The sequence below is a fragment of the Lottia gigantea genome, assembly GCF_000327385.1.
Source record: "Lottia gigantea unplaced genomic scaffold LOTGIsca_55, whole genome shotgun sequence".
Classification (NCBI taxonomy): Eukaryota; Metazoa; Mollusca; class Gastropoda; family Lottiidae; genus Lottia; species Lottia gigantea.
The window spans coordinates 898,513-919,090 of record NW_008709889.1 but is presented as its reverse complement, the minus strand read 5'-3'; the positions used below and the strand labels follow the sequence as shown (position 1 = coordinate 919,090).

The 20,578-nt window shown below is 31.8% G+C and overlaps 1 protein-coding gene across 1 annotated transcript in view; it reads right to left on the bottom strand.

The window, feature by feature from the left end:
• Positions 1–19,268, bottom strand: part of LOTGIDRAFT_219632 (hypothetical protein) — a gene marked incomplete at its 5' end in the record, with an annotated part of 33,434 nt that extends 14,166 nt beyond the window's left edge. Inside the window, 41 exons of the mRNA XM_009063073.1 lie at positions 242–422; positions 1,294–1,412; positions 1,970–2,083; positions 2,277–2,418; positions 2,660–2,976; positions 3,171–3,390; positions 3,633–3,759; positions 4,053–4,221; positions 4,425–4,580; positions 4,751–4,948; positions 5,377–5,498; positions 5,717–5,816; positions 6,026–6,157; positions 6,839–7,018; positions 7,177–7,359; positions 7,696–7,845; positions 8,028–8,141; positions 8,535–8,768; positions 9,092–9,304; positions 9,597–9,724; positions 9,973–10,075; positions 10,234–10,402; positions 10,784–10,893; positions 11,073–11,426; positions 11,663–11,861; positions 12,127–12,233; positions 12,510–12,783; positions 12,955–13,103; positions 13,363–13,626; positions 13,782–13,913; positions 14,055–14,195; positions 14,338–14,484; positions 14,689–14,992; positions 15,577–15,821; positions 16,770–16,928; positions 17,099–17,278; positions 17,414–17,597; positions 17,868–17,987; positions 18,139–18,337; positions 18,573–18,847; positions 19,123–19,268. Coding sequence (XP_009061321.1) covers positions 242–422; positions 1,294–1,412; positions 1,970–2,083; positions 2,277–2,418; positions 2,660–2,976; positions 3,171–3,390; positions 3,633–3,759; positions 4,053–4,221; positions 4,425–4,580; positions 4,751–4,948; positions 5,377–5,498; positions 5,717–5,816; positions 6,026–6,157; positions 6,839–7,018; positions 7,177–7,359; positions 7,696–7,845; positions 8,028–8,141; positions 8,535–8,768; positions 9,092–9,304; positions 9,597–9,724; positions 9,973–10,075; positions 10,234–10,402; positions 10,784–10,893; positions 11,073–11,426; positions 11,663–11,861; positions 12,127–12,233; positions 12,510–12,783; positions 12,955–13,103; positions 13,363–13,626; positions 13,782–13,913; positions 14,055–14,195; positions 14,338–14,484; positions 14,689–14,992; positions 15,577–15,821; positions 16,770–16,928; positions 17,099–17,278; positions 17,414–17,597; positions 17,868–17,987; positions 18,139–18,337; positions 18,573–18,847; positions 19,123–19,268 — 7,260 coding nt within the window. The remainder of the gene's footprint in view (positions 1–241; positions 423–1,293; positions 1,413–1,969; positions 2,084–2,276; positions 2,419–2,659; positions 2,977–3,170; positions 3,391–3,632; positions 3,760–4,052; positions 4,222–4,424; positions 4,581–4,750; positions 4,949–5,376; positions 5,499–5,716; positions 5,817–6,025; positions 6,158–6,838; positions 7,019–7,176; positions 7,360–7,695; positions 7,846–8,027; positions 8,142–8,534; positions 8,769–9,091; positions 9,305–9,596; positions 9,725–9,972; positions 10,076–10,233; positions 10,403–10,783; positions 10,894–11,072; positions 11,427–11,662; positions 11,862–12,126; positions 12,234–12,509; positions 12,784–12,954; positions 13,104–13,362; positions 13,627–13,781; positions 13,914–14,054; positions 14,196–14,337; positions 14,485–14,688; positions 14,993–15,576; positions 15,822–16,769; positions 16,929–17,098; positions 17,279–17,413; positions 17,598–17,867; positions 17,988–18,138; positions 18,338–18,572; positions 18,848–19,122) is intronic.
• Between the last annotated feature and the right edge of the window lie 1,310 nt (positions 19,269–20,578).

The following is a 20,578-nucleotide window of genomic DNA, read 5'->3' as shown; positions in this document are numbered from 1 at the left end:
GAATAGTGATGAGATTTCTGAATTTTGAACATAAGCTGCAAGTTTAGCAAGTGCAAATTTTCAGATGTTCAATACTTCTTCTCTTATTACTCTTCAAGAAATTTCAAAAAGATCATGGAAGATTACAGATGTGACCAAGATCCCACTTGATAACAGGTATATCCACTGAACACTAGTTGTCAAATATAAACATTTTTTCCTTACTACAAATAACAAAACAAAATATCACAACAATATTTACCTGGAACCAATCTATTGTACAGCAATTAACAAGTGAAGGAAATTTTCTCAATCTGTTACGGAATGAATCACCTATAGGACTCATAGCCAGAACAACATGAAGTTGATCTCTAACTCTTGAGATAAAGAAGTTAAATAAAGACACCGGAGAGCCATCTGTTTGCTTTGTTTTATCTCTTTGTCTGAAAACAGCAAAAATGTCCATGAAATCATATACTTTCCTCTGATGTCTTAAGTACATATAAATTTGATATACTATATCTTAAGTTTGTATATATAGTAATATTGCCGAAAGTATAAAATAAGCATACATGAATATCTATGGATCACTGGATTCCAGAAATTTCATTCAAATATTGTCAGTTGTGATATAAATGATTACAAAGATATGTGTGGAAGTGTTCCCTTTTTGTCATCCACTTTGCTTTTCATTCTGTCACAAACTCAGTTACACACTAACTTGTTGACCAAATATTGAATAAACAGACATGCAGTGATTGAGTGAAAATATAACAATAGATATTTTGGTTTAGTGATCTTCATAGATATTTAAGAATCCATTAAGTGTTGTTTAATGTTGCCACACGTGAATCTTACAAAGGGGTAAAGGATCGTAAGAAGGAATATAGTAGTGTCAATTCTGTATGGAATTTGGGAGTGATCCTTGACAGCACCTTTCAATAATAAAGCTATCAATGGATTGAGGTATTTGGGTTCATCAATTAAAACAAGATATACTAGTTTCTATCTTACACACCTGTACCTTGGGTTCCTTTTAACATAGAAATTTCATTAAAATATTGCACTTATTTAAGGTGTTGTATGAATTGGACAATGGGTTTATATGAGGTTAGACAAAGAAGTCAAATAGACAAAAAATAAAAGAAATGCATGGCTGACATAAATTTGAAAAGAATCTGCATCAAATCATAGATCTATTCTAGCACTGTTATCTGCTAATGAATTTCATGTTCTGGTATAAGATACACTGATAAAGGCATAGGGTTAATCTCTATTCTTACAAGATCAAAGGTTAAATATAGCCAAGCCTACCTATCAATTTGTCTCATCTTTTCACAAATTTCCTGTTTTTCATCCAATGGGTAAAGATTTGGTACTTCACCAGCATTCAATAAATTATTGATATCTTCTAAAAATGATTCTTGTTTGATCTAAAAACAAAAATTACAGTTGTATAAGAAAAATCCTGTTCATTTGTTGACTATTAGAAATATATCAACTATTTTTACATTTAAAAGATCATATTATATTGAATTTCTGTTTAAAGAATAATAATAACATATTGCACTAGACTTTGAATTAATGATTAACTATATTACATATTTAGTTCTTTACAAAAATCACCTACAAGCCTTTATAGAAAAACGAATAACGAATTACTGTTTTAACTGTTGCTATTGTTTGTTAAAAGTAAATAGTTTCAGACGGTCCCGATCTTTTTTAACTGGAAGCAATTCCAGCAGCCTATTAATTATTGTTCATTGATTAACTGTCACTTATCAAAAACCCCGTATTTAACTAATGTAATTGTCCGATAGTGTTTTGTGGCTTATTGACTGGAACTAGCTGTTTACAGTCAAAAATTTTGTACTTTCATTTTCATTTTTTAGAACTTCACCTATGCTTGAAGTCTGGTAAAGCTGCCCTGTCGGTCATGTTAATATAGTTAATAGCCTAGTTCAAGATAAAATTCCACAATCAAACCAACCTGAGTATCAGAGAAGAGAAATACAGCATGATTATCAGTTTCTGTTGATTTTCTTAAAATTCTTTTCAAATCTTCTCTCCATTCATATTGAGTATAACTCTTAGTTATTTCAACCTAAAACAGGAAAATACTCAGTTCAAACTTCACAGCAATGTATTGGTGTTCAAAATCTCTTGCTTCTGAATTAAAGGTGTTCATGAATGTGACCTCTTATGACACAATCTCATTTGCAGCTCAAATTCTATTCTATTCCATCCAAATAAAATTAGCTTTGAAAATGAAATGAAGCTAAATAGACAAAACCTACCTGGAATAAGTCATAGTCTGCCATGTGAGCAGCCAGACGTGTTAATGATTGACGCCCAGAACCTCCTACACCAACTAATAAAGCATGACTTCTTGGTTGTTTTAATATACGGGCAATTCTTGATACATGCTCAATGGCAAATCTAAATTCAAATGTAAAGAATGCAGTTAAAAAATTTACAATGCTCACTAATATTTTACTTATCATGATGTTATTTCAACATCTCTTTATGATGTATCATTGAATTATTCAGACATTGAACTGGATTTGTTTGTAATCAAATATCCACAGTATCAAATGATAACAGCTAAAGCCAAATAAAGTTGGACTTTTAGAACTTGGATGCTTTCAGATAAATGCCTCAAAGTTAAAATATCACTTACCTAAAGAGGACAAGGTTCATAGGCTTTTTACTCATGTTGTTAAATTCTTCTAAATATACTTCCACTACACGACGTAGTTGTTCCAAATCATGAACCTCCAAATAGTCCTTCTTGTCAGATTTAGGATCAGAAAAATCACAGAAAATTAAGCTTCGGAGATCATCCTCAGTCAGTTTTCCATCATTATCTCTATCCAAGTGAATGAGCAATTGATCAAAGTCTTCTTTTAGTTTAGATTTGGATACTTCACGTAGGTGATTATAGAACCAGGTATGATCTGTTGAGTCCACTAATCTGTCATAAAACACACGATACACCTGAAATATAACATCATTAATAATCTAATAATTACCTGTAGATAGGTTTCCGTATAGATCGAACGTCTTATTTCCAAACCTTTCATTACTTGACCTTAACCCAATGCTCATCTATTTGCAGTGTGCTTTTTTTATAGACTATCTTCCAGATACAAAACGAATGTGACAGACAAGCTTTTAATAACGACAGTAACTACCTCATGAATCCAGAGACGTTTCATAGAGCTGGGTTCTTCCATGGTATCAGGAGTAGAGAGTAATACCCCCTGAATCACACGACTAAAATCTCGTAAATTAAATAGATAATGTGATTTAGCTGGTGTTGGTAGAAGGTTCTCCATAGCTTCTTTATAAACTTGTAATGTTGCATGCACAATTTGATCTATACATGGTTTAAACTCGTTACTAAAACCTCTGTAAAATAATTAACACAAATTAATTGACACAAATAGTCACTCATTAATATCTAAACAAATAAACCTTTTTCAGTTTGTTCTATAAACATTAATTGATTCAACAATGATTAGGTTTATCTGTGAATTCAACTTAAAACTGATTAGTAAAACCTAAAGGTACTCTATGGTATGTACCTTTACAAGAATTCTCCAAAGTTATCATATAAGTAACTAACTTTACTCTTGTCATAGATAACCTACCTAGATGTTATGTGCCAATCCATTATACGTCTAAATATAGTATTCATAGTATCATCATCAAATTCATTGATAGTTACTGTATTCATGTGACGTAAAAATCGTGGGGTAACTTGATTTCTACCACCACCTGTAATAGAAAATAATTACCTCAAGATTAAACACAAAATCAAAGAGATTGAGTCAACAGACACAAATAGTACATTGCTCAATATATTATTCTAAGGCCCTGTTTCTCATAGACATGTTCCAGAGAATTTGAGCATAAGACTTTTTGAGAATAGGGCATTATAGATACCAACCAAGATTCTGTGTCTGAGGTATATAAGTGAGGCAACTTCCTTATCACTTTTCATATCCCAATTCCATTTTCTCCTTACAAAATATAAATAAAAATCAGCTAAAAAACCAAGCAAGACTTACCTGGAGGTCCCATAGCACCCATAAACTGTATATCAATAAGTTTAATAGGTGTTGTGTCTTTTAGATCGTACCAATTCCAATGATCTAGCCATTGTCGTATTAATTCTATAGGTGGTTGAGCACCATATACTTCTCTTATAGGCATGTTCAAATCATCCACAAACACAACCTGGTTAAATACAATTATTTGGAAGATATGATTGATGTGCTCTTTGTTGCAGAAAATATATGAAAACTGGAATTTCCATATGGCTTGAAAATTCAAACAAGAGATCTATCAAACTATTCACATTCAAGATCAAAACCGAATCAAACTCATGATATTATATACCATTGATAAATCAAATATTTTTATAGCAAGATCTTACTTACAGCTTTTTTACCAAGAGGAGGTCCAAACACTCCCTTTCTTCTCTTATCTAGTTTAGACATGATGATATTCTGTGTCTGATTAGCACTGGTTTGAGCTGAGAAGTTGATAATATTAGGTTTATACAAGGTCTTGTCTAACTTATTCAATAAAAATTCCTGAAAAGACATTTCAAATAGATTCAGGATATGTTTTAAACATGTGATAAAATAAATCAAAATCCTCAAAAACGATCAAATATAGACACCACGGTTTATTGATTAGAGCCACCAGGTTGGACGTTAATATATTCCATTAGATCTTTAAAATATAAGTTATCAAGACTTACAATAATATAGCAGGATTTTCCAGTACCAGTTGGGCCCACAAATAAACTGGGTTTTTCATGTAAAATCAGTAAACTCATGAGATAGGTATATCGTACTGTATCTATAGTAGGTACTATTATCTCATTGAAGGCTGCATCTTTAGGTATTGGTGGACTGTCTTTTATTTCTTCAGAAAACAATACCCATTTACCAGCACCCTGTATACAGAATATACAATTATAAAAACCTGAACACAATCGGAACATACAAATATAAAAACCTGAACACAATCGGAACATACAAATATAAAAACCTGAACACAATCGGAACATACAAATATAAAAACCTGAACACAATCGGAACATACAAATATAAAAATCTGAACACAATCGGAACATACAAATATAAAAACCTGAACAAAAACCTGAACACAATCGGAACATACAAATATAAAAACCTGAACACAATTAGATTATACAATTATATAAAAACCTGAACACAATAAATAATGTAATATAAATGTGTTCAGGCCATTGATTTGGATATAATTGCCAGTCTTGAATGGATAAAAGTGACTAATAGTGCTCAGGATATTTCAACTAAAAATTGGATGATGATGATTTTAATCAATAACGATTTTACTAACCTCTTTAATAAATCTATAATCATAAACTTTTCCTTTTGGTGGGAAGGGATTCAAATAGGGTTTCATAGGAGGTTCCACAAGATCTGACAATACTAACATCTTTCTAGTTTCCTCTGTCATACCTCCCTGAAAATTATACACATATAGATACAAATATGGTTGTGTATTATTATCAGTCATAAACAGTAAATACAGTACATCTCATATTGGTTATATTGAATGTCAATGCAAGCTACAGATTTATATACCATTTAAATTGTTAATTTTTGGACTTCAGGGTTAATTAGCCCAAAACTAAATGAAGATTTATTAAATTATTCAAACAATAAAGTTTTGTGACTTACAGAAATAAGTTCTCTGAAGATTTTATCAAATTTAACTCGTCCCATATCATCTGAACTGGCACCAATTGACCAAGTTGTAGCAAAGAAAAAGATACTCTGTAAGAAAAGATATTAATTCTAAAAAATTACTTTCTTGAAAAATGGTGCAATATTGATTCCCTAAGCTTAGTTTTAACATTGTTCTTATACTGAAGTACTCCAATAATCATCTGGTCCAATAGATTGATAAACTATTATATAACAATTTGTTAATATTCGAATAACAATTTAGATGCCAGGATGCAAAAAAATCAAATTGATCTTACCTCCAGCCACGTTGTTATCTCCCTTTCTTCCAGTTGAGCAATCTTAGCCTCATCTTGGAACTCGTCAAATAAACAATCCATTAAATTCATCAATGATTTCACCAAATTAGAATCATTAGTTGGTGATAATTCCTAGAAATAAATCATTTATTTTACCAACTTTTAAAATAAAATAATGTAATAAAATACACCAGTGCAATATTGAGAGACTTGTGGCTTCTGATATGAACAACCACTTAAGTCGAATTTGTCGAATTCGATTTGGTCTAAAAACCATTTATCCTGTATCAAATCAAATTTGATTATGGTAATCAGCGCATTTATTGTAGCAGCGAATCAAATTGATATACGTTAATCGAGTAAATCAACTTTGGAGCGTCGTATCTCTGTTAACTTCCGCTTTAGTAATGGCGCCCAACATGTCAAAGTTCAACTTGATCAGGAGAGGTATAGATAATTTCTTCCTGCCTTTGCACTATCTTGGAAACTATAAATAGTATAATGTTCATTTATCCTGCAGTATAAATCAGATTCGATTTGTGACGTCATTTTGGTTAGGGTAATCGAATCAGATTTAAGTGCGTAAAAATGCCTTTATTTTTGGATTGCATCCATGAAATTAGCCAACAAAGTGAGTGGGAGAGAATAATATCAGTACTGGTACTTTCAATTTCTCCCACAATCCTCACTGTTTCAAAAAGCAAAATTGATAATCCTGTCAATTTACATAAAGATTGAATCACCATTAATCCCTTAAAACAATTCACACCAATATAGATTCTCATATAAATCCACTGAATGAAAAAATCTTACCTTAACCCCTCCTTTACGTACAACTCGTAATAAAGGATCAATAAACCTTTCAAATAGATCATTTATAACTGTTTTATAGTTGTCTGTAAATGTTGAAGGTAGTGTGTGTAACCAGGATTTAACTAATGGTCTCCAACCCAGAGAGGAAGGTTCCATATAGATCATACCACATCTTGATACCTACAAAATACATATCACAATGAGATATATTAAATCAATCAACTTCACCTTTTTCTTTATGTGAGAGAGAATATCAACTATCTAATAACTCTTCCTGTATGAGCATATGAAAAATTCATTAATGGATTTCCTTCTGAATCCCTTTTGAAAATACTTACAGTAGCTGGTGAAGCAACTTCTAAATCCATTGGTTCAAACATCAAGTTAGTAGTGTTAGCCAGCTGGATAATTTCACCACTCATTAAACATAGTTTTTTATTGTCATCTAACACAGTGTTCATATTCTCAATCCATACTGCATCTACTGGGCCATCAAATATCAACCATTTACGATCTGGGGTCTAAACAGATATAAACATTGATATTTGGTGATATAATGGTTTAAGTTACTTCCTTTTTTCCTTTAAAGTATGGGGAGTTGTTTACCCTTCATAGCTAGTGAATGGTGTAACTTTTGGCAGTTTGAGCTGGAGAAGGATACAATATAGAGATGGTTTAAAAAGTCTCATCACCTATTATACACTCTTAACAATTTAGACTTCTGATGTTTATGTTTGGCAAAATGACCAGATATGTATTAATATCTGTGCTCATCAAATTATCTGTTTTATTTTTTTTAAAGTTTCAGGGACATACACTTCAACAATTTAATACAAAAACAAAACAATATAACTTACTGTAGATGAGGCAAAGGCTCTGTAAGAAACAGCTAGAATACCATCTGACCATTCATGAGATACTGGATCAAACTGACCATACAACTGACCCATAGTAATAGCTTTAGGATTGATAATGGTGATCTGCACCTTATTTTCATCCATAAGACCCTGGAATTTAACACAATAAAATTATAACCAGGATTTCTAATTCATATTTGATCAAAAAATTCAACTTTCTACTGCTAAAATACATGGATCATCATTTTTTTCTGCACAAAAGTCAAACAAGTTTTGAATGCTACTTAGTCAATGTTTCACAAGAATAATATGATATTTAGCAAGAAACTAACCTTCTCATGTATGTCATTAAGAGCACCTGCTAGCACTCTATAAGCTGCTGTTTTACCACCAAATGGTTCTCCTACTATCATGTAACCATGTCGTACTATCATCATTTCATAGATCTGAAGAATAAAATTCAATGGAGTTTGCATTTCAATTATTCTGTGTCGATTTAAGCTAATGAAAATTATCAAATGAATCAAATTATTTGCAATCTGAAACAAGTCTACCTGAGCAGATTTATTTCACATGCTGGTAATCTCTGAGTCTAGTCCAGGATACTGTAAGATATTGTAAAGCACATTATGCTATTGACACATTCTCCTAATCTTAATTCTCTTGTTCAATTGCTATGATAACCTAATATTTCAAAAACAACACACAATTGATAGTGGCAAGAAAAAATGGTAGCAATACTATAATATTAATCTTCACTACTGTTACTACATACAATAAAATAAACCTGAGGAATATAAATCAACCATGTATGGTATTTGACTCAACACTGAACCTACCTGCTGAATCTTTTCCAAGAAGAAATTTGTACATTGTAGATTCATTTTGATACAGTTTTCTTTGATGGCTTCATTCAGGATTTCATAATCTGGTGTTGGTAGTTTAATACCAGGGAATAGATCAGAAGTTATACCATGGAACAGGGGTAAATCATGATTTAAGAATTTGGGTAAATTAACATCAATAATAGATCGTAACATCAAAATATTCTCATCTTCTTCTGGATACTTCAACTGATATAAACATGTAGCAACTTTATTATATAATATTAATTGAAATTAAAACCTGTTCTGAATAAAGTTTTACAAGTTAAAATAACAGGACAAATCTAATAAGATTTATTTTACTTCAGCTTTCAAGAACAAACATAATTCCTGAGTTGAATAATTTGTGACATAATTTTGGCTCCAATTTCAGTTCAATGGAGCTTTCCTCTTTCTAGTTAGGCTGTTTGAAGACAGAACTTTCTAGGTTATAATATTGTAGTTCATCTTCAATTAAGTTCAAGAATACTGCATATCATGATTCTAAATTTATATATTTTATAGTTATATACCTTGAGATTACCAGCAGCAGTTAAGACAGATTTAACAGCTCTCATACCATAATCATAATGATGTTGTGAAGAGAGCTGTTCTGAACACAGCCTATATACAGCTACAATCTTCACTGACAGTGGTCTGGCAACAACGAACCCACAGGAATACAGGGATATCTCAGCAATCATAGCATAATCTGGTACCATCATAGCTACTGTACGGAACAGAGCCTGCAATATTCATTAAATCAAATATTTATCAAATATGGATACAAATGCCTGCCATTTGAAAACTGGATATCCAAGGGCTATAAGAAATTCCTATAAAAACTTATAGACTAACAATAATCTACCAATAGCTGGTTTGAACACCAACTGTTCATCTATAAAACTCATGCAACACCTTTTCAGACAATCTAAGAAGCCTTGAACAAATATTCAGATACTGAAAACTCCACTTTTATATAAGAGAAGCATCAATTTTGTTATAATCGTCTAAAAAGCATAATGTACTGGTACTAACCTTAAGATTATCAGGTAGATCAGAACGTCCAGCATAACCTGGGTTCATAGTAATAAAGACAGAACAAGTAGGATCCAGTTTTATTTCTGTCCCTTCAAACAGGAGAGAGTCTGCTCCAGAGCTAATACCTACAACACAGAATAAATGATATATATATATAGCCTACAAACTGCTCTCTTTCAAAGCAAATATACAGTGGGTAGCTGAATTTAACTGATCTAACAACCAACCATCCAACAGGCCATACATTTCAAAAGCAAATGGGAGGTATAAAATCTTTGGATTTCATTATCATGAGAAAGTGCTTTCAACAGAAGTGATTCAGACTGAGGCAAATATCTATAGAATTACTGAGTAGTAAATAAACATAACTTACCTCTTTGAATTGTAAGAATCTGTTGGGCAACAACAGACAATACCTCAAGATCAATTCGGTTAAACTCATCAAAACAGGACCATGCCCCACACGATGCCAGACCCTGAAGTAAATACACAGGTAAGGTATGATATGAAAGTAAAATCAATGAGGATGGGACTCATAAATATTTTTCAAGAAAACTAATATGGTAGTTGTGTAATACAAGAACCTTTTAAAGAGTTTCACACTGAAATGAAAAAAAAGGAGCATCAGACATACCTTAAAGAATTTTCCAAGAGCAATATAATCCAAACCATCTGAACAATTGAATACAACACATTGTTTAGCAACAGCTTTAGCTAAATCTTTAGTTGTTTCTGTTTTACCAGTACCAGCAGGACCTTCTGGTGCACCACCAAGATGGAGATGGAGAGCACCAAACAATGTTCTGGAATAAACATATTTCAGAAATTTCAATTATTTCAACAGAGTACTCTATTCATATTCTGAGATTCATTCAGATCAGGTAGAATAAGGCGAGTAAGTAATATAATTTCATTAAATACTATCATAAAACTTTATAGAACAGGTCTCGTATTCTTGAAATGATCTTATCCTTAGGATGTCCTAGGTTCTTATCTTCTAACATTGATTCTAGGACATCCTAGCGCTAAGATCCTTTCAAGAATACAGGTAACTGGTTACTATTTCTGGGATTTTCAACACACAACACAACATATTTTATTGGTTGGTACTAGTTGTCATGATATATTGAAAAAGGAACTCATAGCTTAAGGGTGAAAATTATCTGTTTTTTAAAACAACTTACCTATAACATCTATCAGTTAGAGGAGTGATGACTAAACGCCCAGAATTACCCAAATATTCATAACCATACTTCAACATAGAGTTGATCATTCTAGTAATCATATTACCATCCTGTAAACAAATCATACACAGCATGTTAACTGATTCATAGTTTTCATTATTCAATCTAACTGAGATCATTTATAAAAATAAGCCACCAGTGCTATATTGGGTTGACAATTATGGACCTAGATTTCTAAGCGATACAGAGTTTATAATTCGAGGTACAAGTTTTTTGAAAGAAATCTTACCTCCCAATAGTATCGAAGTTGACTCAACCAGTTAAAATCCAAATTATTCTGGACACCATCTTTGACTAATAATGTCAACACATCTCTAGCATGTACATCAAGTACGATCAAAGCTTGTAAGGTAACACGGTTCTGTTTGGACAGTTTGCCTCTTACTAGATCTACAATATCATTGATCTGAGAGTTGTTCAACTCAAGATAAGTCTGCATAGCTTCTGGACCTGTTTCTAATGCATCATTAACAAATGTTGTCCAGTATGCTTGTGAGACACAAAGAACCGCCTGACCTGGCCAAACCTTAACCCACTCAATACGGTTTGTGTTTTTATATGCTTCCATGGATTCACCAATAACCTGTAGAAATAAAATATGTAAATATTAAATTAAACTTTTGAAATAAAACCATCTTTTGCACAAGAGAAATTTCACTTTTTTTTTTTTTAAATATGACAAATAAAACAGATTAGGTTGATGTCATCTAGCATGTCTAAAAGACATTGAACCTACATGACAAAAAATGTTTTTGTATTTTGTGAACCAGAATCAATCCAATTTTGACTGCTTTAAAAAAAACCAAAAAACTATGATACCTTATGTAGCGATCCTATCATGTCAACTTCTAACTCTAGCAGCCATTTTTCAACTTGACCACGAGCTTTAGATGTGGATATCACATCTTTTAACTGTACAATTTCACCTTCACTACTCTTCATATGGGTAATATCTAGTACATCTGTAAATTCTAACTTAGCAATACCTTCAAAACATTTCTTCAAATGGGGTTGCACTCTATAAATAAAATGGAAAAAAGGGTTGCAGCCTGACAAACAAAACAAACCCTTAATCTCTGGATAAAATGGAATTCATTCCTTTGATTCTTTAAAATTCAAAACACTGCAAAGCAAACAGATTGATGTGAAATAATTGTTTAGAAAAATGTAATGAGTACATGTTGCCGCCATCTACAAAAATTAACTCAGTTGGCAGACAAATAGGCTCTACTATAACATTGTTTTACATTATTCTGTATGTCTATTAAACAAGAATTTCTTACCTCATTGGATCTTTAGTTTCAGATAGAATCTCTAACAATTCATCATTAGACAAGAAGAAAAATCGAGGGAAATATAATCTTTTCTTTTCTAAATATTCATTCAAACCCTGAAATACAACCAATCCTCTTTACAATGGTATTCATAGAATCCTTCAAAAAATGTGACCAGTCTATATGTGGACTATTTAAGAAGCTACAGCAACACTATTGACTTTTACTATGTCTTACTGTGATATTATTCTTATCATTATTTCTAAATAAATTTCTTGTAGCATCATACAAGCTTGATGAAATATGTCAATGAATTGATATTATTTTTGTTAGTTTGTAAAACGGGCAGCTATGATCGCTATCCTAAAGTAAAGAAAAGAACACCATCTTACCTTCTGAATCAATTCTAACAATTCATTAGATTTTTTGAATTTTTCAAGAATTTTGTCTATCTTGAGGACAGCTAGAACATGTTTATCAACTACAGCTGACTTCATGATATCTCGCCAATTTTTATCAACTGTAGAAAATCTTCGCCCTTCTTCAGGCATCTGAGCCATAATATCAGGTGAGCTAAAAATAGGCTCTAAATAAAGCCATGTTGCTTGTACTTTTAACCATTCATCTAGAATATCTTGTAATAACATTAACTTGGTCTCCCATTCTCTGTGGAAAAAAGAAAAAAACAATACATATTATGATGGTAAAACTCAAAATCATTCATTCTACATGTAACTAGAATTAGTCATCTTATGTTTGGATATAAATATTTGGTTTTAATGGTGTTTGAATTATTTCCCTCATTGAACACTGACTAAAGAAAGGATCAATACTTACTTGATCTCGGCTTCAAATGGTTTAATAAATGGTGAGCCTCTCATTGTTTGAGTTTTAACAATATGATCATCTAGAACTTGTTGAATATCATCAACAGATGACAAAATAGAAGTACCAGATTCTCGATATGGTATAATAGTAAATTCAAACTGAAATTAATTTAACACAACATTATTTCACATCTTTAATGTATGGAATATATATTAATTTCATAACGTTTCATAACTTATTAACTAAATAAGTCTCATATTGCTAATGGTAACACTTTATTTTACATTGGGGGTTAAATTATAGAACGGAGGCTCCAAGCATGAGGCAAGCAACAAACACATTTTTCAATACAAAGACTGCTGGAAGAATCCTTTCTTTTTCTCAAAATACTAAAAACACTATTCAGTTCCTACTTACTGGTGCCCATTCATTCTTCATGGATTCCATGGCTTTCTCCAGAGAATATTCCTTGCTAGCAGCCTCACTTATTCCTTCAAATTTAGGAATGTATGGCTCTAGGTTCATGTCCACAAATTTAGATAAACATGAGTTTTCGTCAGGTTTTATGGTATATCCAGCCATTTCAGAGATTTGTTCCCAATGTCTGTCACGTAAACCAGGGTTAAATAGTGTCTGTACCAATGGCATGTGACCTTTAAACTCATCCACTTTGGTCTTGACCTGAAATTCACAAAAATGAAAAATAAATGTTCAAACAACCCTCTGATTTCAGTTGACCTTACTGCAAGGAGGCTTCACCATTATGACTTCCTGAAACAATGGATCACAAAAAATAGAACAAAACCAATTTCTATTCTAGACAACTAATGACCTACCTTTCCAACAATCTTTTTAGCAGCAGGGACATTTTCAAATGTTTTTTCTAATTTATATAATCCTCTCCATATATTACCTACTTCAGCATCTACATCATCAGGATTGACACCACTCATCGGACCATCCATCCACTCCCTATAACCAATAGTTTTCATAAATATTGTTTCACAATGGTCAAAATTCTTATACACCTTATCAGACTAGTCAAGACCCATTCTGCGAAACCTGAATGATTGTGATTTATGATATCTTGGCCAAAATAAAAGAAATACATACTTATACTTAGTATTGAAGTCGACGGTAGTTTCATATAAAGTGAGATAAGGTTTGAGTGTATTGATAACGGTTTGTCTCTGTGGATAAGCCGTTGTCTCCCAGCCAAACGCTTCCTCTTCCGTATTAAATGCTTCAATCTGAAAGATCAATATTCAACATGTCATAAAAAGTGCAAACACAAACAAGGGAGAATATTGGAGACTCACCACTTATAGTGTAGTATGATAAATTGTTTAGAAACATAAAATAATAATGTCACTTGCTACAAAGTCGTTCTACCTTATCAGCTGCTGCTTGTAGTTTAGTATCTAAAGCTTGTGCTTTACGTAGGTATCTCTGTATTTCTGTCATATCACCAAATTGTTGGAACTCTTCAACTTGTTTCTGGTAACTTTCTAATTCTTCTGTAAATCTTTCTCGTTTCAACTGAAAAACAGAAGATAATTTAGGCATTATTTTTCTGAAAGGGTGAGCCTAGCTTCCTCAGCAGCTTTCCAGTCAGTATTTATTCTATAGAGGAACTCAAAATGATTGAAATTAAAAGTTTTGCATGCCACTATTCTGCACCAGCTTAGGCTGATGATGAAACTCTAAGGACAACATGGTGGAGGAATAATAACAATTACTGACCTGAAGTGCTTCTTCATATTGGCCTCTCTTCTCAGAGCAGATCAATTTGTGTTCCTCAAACACAGCAGGCATTCTTCCATGCCAAGTAAATACTTGAGAATTTAATCTCATTTCTGCTGGTGAAAACTGAGCAAAATCAGACAGAAAGGTGAGACGATCTTTAGATTCTGATAGACGTTTTTCCATTACAAATATTGTATCTGATTCCACTTTCTCTATATAAGCCTTTAATTCCATCAAGGCCTCTGTATTGGCAGGAGTTGTTAGAGCTTTTTCTGCTATAGCTTCATAATCATTGCATAATCTATAAGAATAAGAATATTAGACCATTAAAAGTTGGTTCAGACAATGTTGATGGATAATTTTCATTTTGAGGCTGTAGATCTGCTATAATCTAACACCATTATACTAACATCGTTAGTTATACATTTTTTGATACGTCTCTTGGTTATTGTGTTTACAGGGTCAATGTTGTGAATTTCGTGAAACTGGAGAAAGATTTTCATAATTTCTCCCACTTTCACATTGACCCAGTGTAAGAATAACAAGACCGGTGAACAATGACTAATTTTTTATGTAGTAACCCGCTTTGACTTCTGATCAAACATGCAAGATGTCTCCTGATTTTGTCTTAGGCCTATCGTGTACCAACGCACACAGTAGCAATTTACCGACCTTTAGTTATATTATATTGCCTCTACGGTATCCACTTTAGCGCACAAGATTCAAATTTGCAAGAAAGTTGTAAACACCATTTTTACGGCAGGTATCAAAAGAGGGTCATGGCAATCAGATAGACGAGCAAATACACATCAGAAGTGACAAGGGAGTCCAGAGAAAATAGCTATAAAATTATACATATGTAATTCAAAAACCTCTCAAACTTACGCTTTGTTAGCTTCTTGATGATCTTTACACATTCTCATTAGGAGTTTACTCTTTAAAGCATCTGCTCTTTTAGCCAGAGCTCTAATCAACTCTTCACTATGGATCTCAAACATTCCAACACGAACTATTTTCTGTGAGTTATAGGAAACATCTTCTATCAGTTTGTGATATTTATCAACCTCCTTCGCATAATCATCAAACGAATGTTCTTCTTTTGTCATAAACTGTTCTACATCTATATCAGCCTACAATTATTTCTCAAAATTAATAACAACTCATTTATACACACAGCTGTTTGGATCAATTGATAGGCAGACAGCATTCTCATGTCTACTTTCTTAAGAAGTTATCTATGTGAATTTCTTCATCTACCAATATATTCCTACATCAATTCTAATGTCTTATTTTCAGAATCAAGTACCAAGCAAACATTTCATGAGGAAGCACAAAGAATCTTTCTACATTGAAGTTCAAAGCTTAATGATAAATTAGAATTTCTATCTACAAAGTCTTCATTATAAAAGTACATAAATACAAAGAATATAAGCTTAGAGATCATGCAATGCATCTTTAACTTAAGGTGATGCTTCAAAAAAGATGATAGAAAATAGTGAATACATCGACAAGCATCAATAAACTTTACAGGAGTATTTCCATTACATATTGATGTGATAAAATTGACAAACAAAATTCATAAAATGTCCACATTTCAGTGATCATTCCTATATTTTCAGTGAAGACTTATGAACATGCTTGTGATTTGTACATCTAAACAATACCTCCTCTACTTCAGCAGATTGTTCATAAATAACAGATTCTACAACGCTACCATACTACAGTATCATTGAAGAAAAATGAAATGTTTAATAAGGAAGTTTTGTGGTTTGTAAAATTCTTTATTTATGTCACTTTTCAGTTTTAAGGTAATGACTTCAAATTGCATTATTCCAGATAGGAAATGCAACCATAAAATGAACAAACACTAAAAAAAAAGTCTTTCTTGAAACTGATAATCTCTTATTTCATTAATAGAAATAATACTACATGAATACTTCAAATTTAGTCAAAATATTATAAGTAACCATTTTCTGAATTCTGTAAGGATGAAGAATAGTTGGCAACCTTGATGATATAAATGACAATAAGACAATTTACAAACAATAGAACTGAAAGTATATTGTTAAGATCTTTACCTGTTTGCTGATTAAGAAATTATATTTCTCATAAACTTTACAATGTTCTACTGGCAGTTGAGATTCTCTTTTGATCAGATCTCGAACTTTCTGTTTATGACGTTCCAAGATGGCATCTAACACCACTGGCTTTAACACAGGCTTTGATTTACTGCCATTCTGAAAAAGTAAAATTAAGGATCGATTCATAATTGATACAAATGATAGCATGGATGAATTTAATTTCTAGAATTTATTGATATCAAAAATATCCTACCACAAACTAAGAAAGTCAAACAAAAGTCACAAACTTTATTATTGAAGTCAACAATAAGTGATAAGAAACTTACCCATTCTGAGTATAACTTAGTTTCAACTCTAGGTATTACACAAGATGCCTTCAATATGACATCATACACGTTCAATAAAACTACTTCAAAATCTTTAAACTGTGGTTCAAACTTAATAGTTGTATCATCTAATATCATTCGTAAAATAAAACCTGAATGTTCAAATGCTCTGGTTGATGTCTGAAAGAGAGATTGAATTAATTTTACTTGAAATTCCTAAATTTCGTAAAAATTGAATGAAAATTGTAGCAGACATCTTATTGTTTTCACCCTTCTGATTCAACAATCATGAACAAAAAATAAAAAACTACTTACTGAAGGTTGAACTAATAAATCTGTAAAATCATTCAGTGAATTCAATGTTAACTGCTGAAGATTTTCTGTCATTAAAGTAGCTGCACAGTTAAAAAATGATTCTAGTTTATCTAGGTCTTGATTACTTGGTACTTGTTTTCTTTTGTTTCCTTGGTAAAATATTGTCTGAACTTCTGGAAACCATCTGAAAAATTGTGATCAGACTTATGATAATGTCAATAGTAATAGCTCTCTGGCTTGTTTTCTGGTATGTTATAAGTTTTGGATTAAGCTAAATCAGTTATAAGATAAGTTATAGAACTAGATATTTATTATCTTGACACCTAGTCTTCTGACCTAAAGTTAGCAAAACTGAAATCTTATCAAAATCAATAAAAGTTTGGTGATATTTACTAACAATCTATTGAACATTGAAAAACAAAGGAACTCAATGAATCTCAATGATGACTCTTACTTTTTCATCAGCCTTTCCTTAGCAGCATCAATATGTCTCATACATAAATTCTGAAATGTCTGAAGTTCCATAGATTCTTCTCTGGTATGGAATTCTTCAATATCTATAAATCTTAGTCCACTGAAATACATATTAACCTTAAATTAATCTTGACACTATAACTCATAGACAAATATTTCCATACATCCGAAATCGAAAGATATTTGGAGAAACCATGGCAATGTTAGATATTTTACATTTTATGAAATCATTATAGAGAAATATATCTTACCTGAATGATACATGCCATAAATCTAAAACCTGCATCATACAAGGATTGGTAACAAATAGATTCTGTGAAATAAGATCATTAGATATACAGTAAGATCTATTCCATGGTTTGGGTACTATAGCTAATTCTTCACGATGTGGAGGTAATTTCTCTTTCTTATCTTCATCTTTCTCACGTGGATCTTTCAACACAAAATCAACTAAAATCAAAACAAAACACTAACTTGTCAACGAAGTCATGTACATGATTCTTTACTTCACTGTTATTATCAAGTTATATCCCTTGAAAAATAAATTGAGATGGCCTTAACAGTACACTTCAACAAGTCAACATATGCCTAGTAAAATGACCAATTCAAATAATCACAGAATTCTGTATAGGCCTACAACCACCAATGCTGAGTATAAGAAGTATTGAAAAAAAAAAAGACCTACCAATAGCTTTTTTAACACTCAATAAATAATCTTCTCTCATTTCATCTGATAGAGATTCAATAGTTTCCTCATGGCCTCCCCTCAGATTAAATGGCACCAAATCCAAGACATTCTCTAACCAGGAATCTTCCATTGGCGCCACATGTTCGGTATCAATACCATTATGTATATAATAATAATAGCGTAAAATATCTTTCTCAGCAGTTGTAGGTGAGCCTGTACGAGACAAGGGAGGTAACTCTCCACTTATTGATGCTGTACTACTCTTGGGTAAACTTTCTTCTTGCCTTTAAAGTAAATCAATTCTCAACTTAACAGTGGTATCTCAGAAGTGTTAATAAGACTTTTGTGGATCTGTAAACTCCAAACTTTCAAATGTTACTATATTTTGTCTTAAAATATGCCTGGGAGATCAGAGGTTTTCGTGAATATGAGACAAAAACCAAACAAGAAATATTTGAAGAAAAACTCAATTTCATAAGCTTAATTCATAGAAATATATAGATGTTTTAAGTGATTGTGTGTAAACAATATATGAGAAATATCTTACATAATTATATCAACAAGAGCTTTCCGAAACTGTTCTCTATCTTTCTTTGGCTGTTTAAACTGTTCAATATTTCCTGTTTTAGCATCTATTGGTTTTAACTTCTTGGCCTTCTTTCTCCTGGATTCTCCTGTACAGATAAAAAACATGTTGATAAAAACAAATTTCCCATGTAAAGAAACCAAAAAAATGAGGTATCAGTACCTAGGAGAGCTTACACACTCAGATCAAAATGAGCATACATAAATGAGCAGGTAATTTATTTTATTTGTGATTAGAGCACAATTTAATTGATGTTGAAACATTTCTCTTCATTTATTTTGAATACACTCTAGTCCCCAATGAATTTAGTGTACATCAACTAGAAACTGGAAAAGAAATTAAATGAATGGAGTTTAACATCCTACTTTAACTAGAAACTTGAGTTCTTTGTTTAATCTAACTTTGAATCTTACTTTGTGTGAGTTCCCCAACCAAATCAATAGCATCTCTATGGTCATCCTCTTCTGATACTTTCCCAGATAAAATAAATGCTGGTGGATTGGATTGCCATGAAGGTTTACTACGTTTAGCAGGTAAAACAGGAAGAAATCGTATCGGATCATCTGTTCCTTTTCCCTTGTTACCACCACGACTTGGCAAAGGGGTTGTCTGAAAAAAAAAGAAAACATTAAAAAAATTAACTCAAGCAAAATTATGTGTGACTAACAAGAGGTTCCTCTAATCAATAGAGAACTTACAAGGATACAGCTGAAGCTGTATCATATTGCAGTTGGTGAAACCTCTTTTGCGATCTATTTTTCTCTATAAAAATTTATTACAACAGAAAATTGTTTATTTTTTCATGGAAATGTTTCCTTTTTCTTTAGATACCGGTACGTAAAAAGTGATTTGTCTATTTATAAAGCTATACAATGATCTTTGGTCTAATCAGTCATTTTTATTTTATACTGAATTGTTATCAAATCTAAATTAATTATCCAAGAATGAAAATTGGTTTGCACAATTGCTAATCAAATCTTTCAATGTAAACCCTGGAACCACAAATACTAAACCTACCAGGTAACACATTTAATTATTTTTCATACTAAGGTTCATTCCATTATTACACATAAAAGATAAATTTCAAGTACATTTATTGGAAATGTTTATATTTTTCATTTTCTCTGTATGTAGCAACCACTGAACCTTAAAGATCATATGAGCAGAAATGATTTACCTCCAAATAATGACAATCTTTGAATCATCTTATAAAATCAGTACAAATATACAACTTAATCAATAGATAAATGAACTATAAAAATCTCAGCTAAGAATGATATTGTGTGTTTAATTATATTGATTTAATAGTTAATTAATTAATAGACCTGATCTGGCTTTGTTACAACATTTACTTCAAACATCATTAATTTTTGAAGGGTGATAAAAAGAACTTATAGCTGCATAATTCCCATCTAAG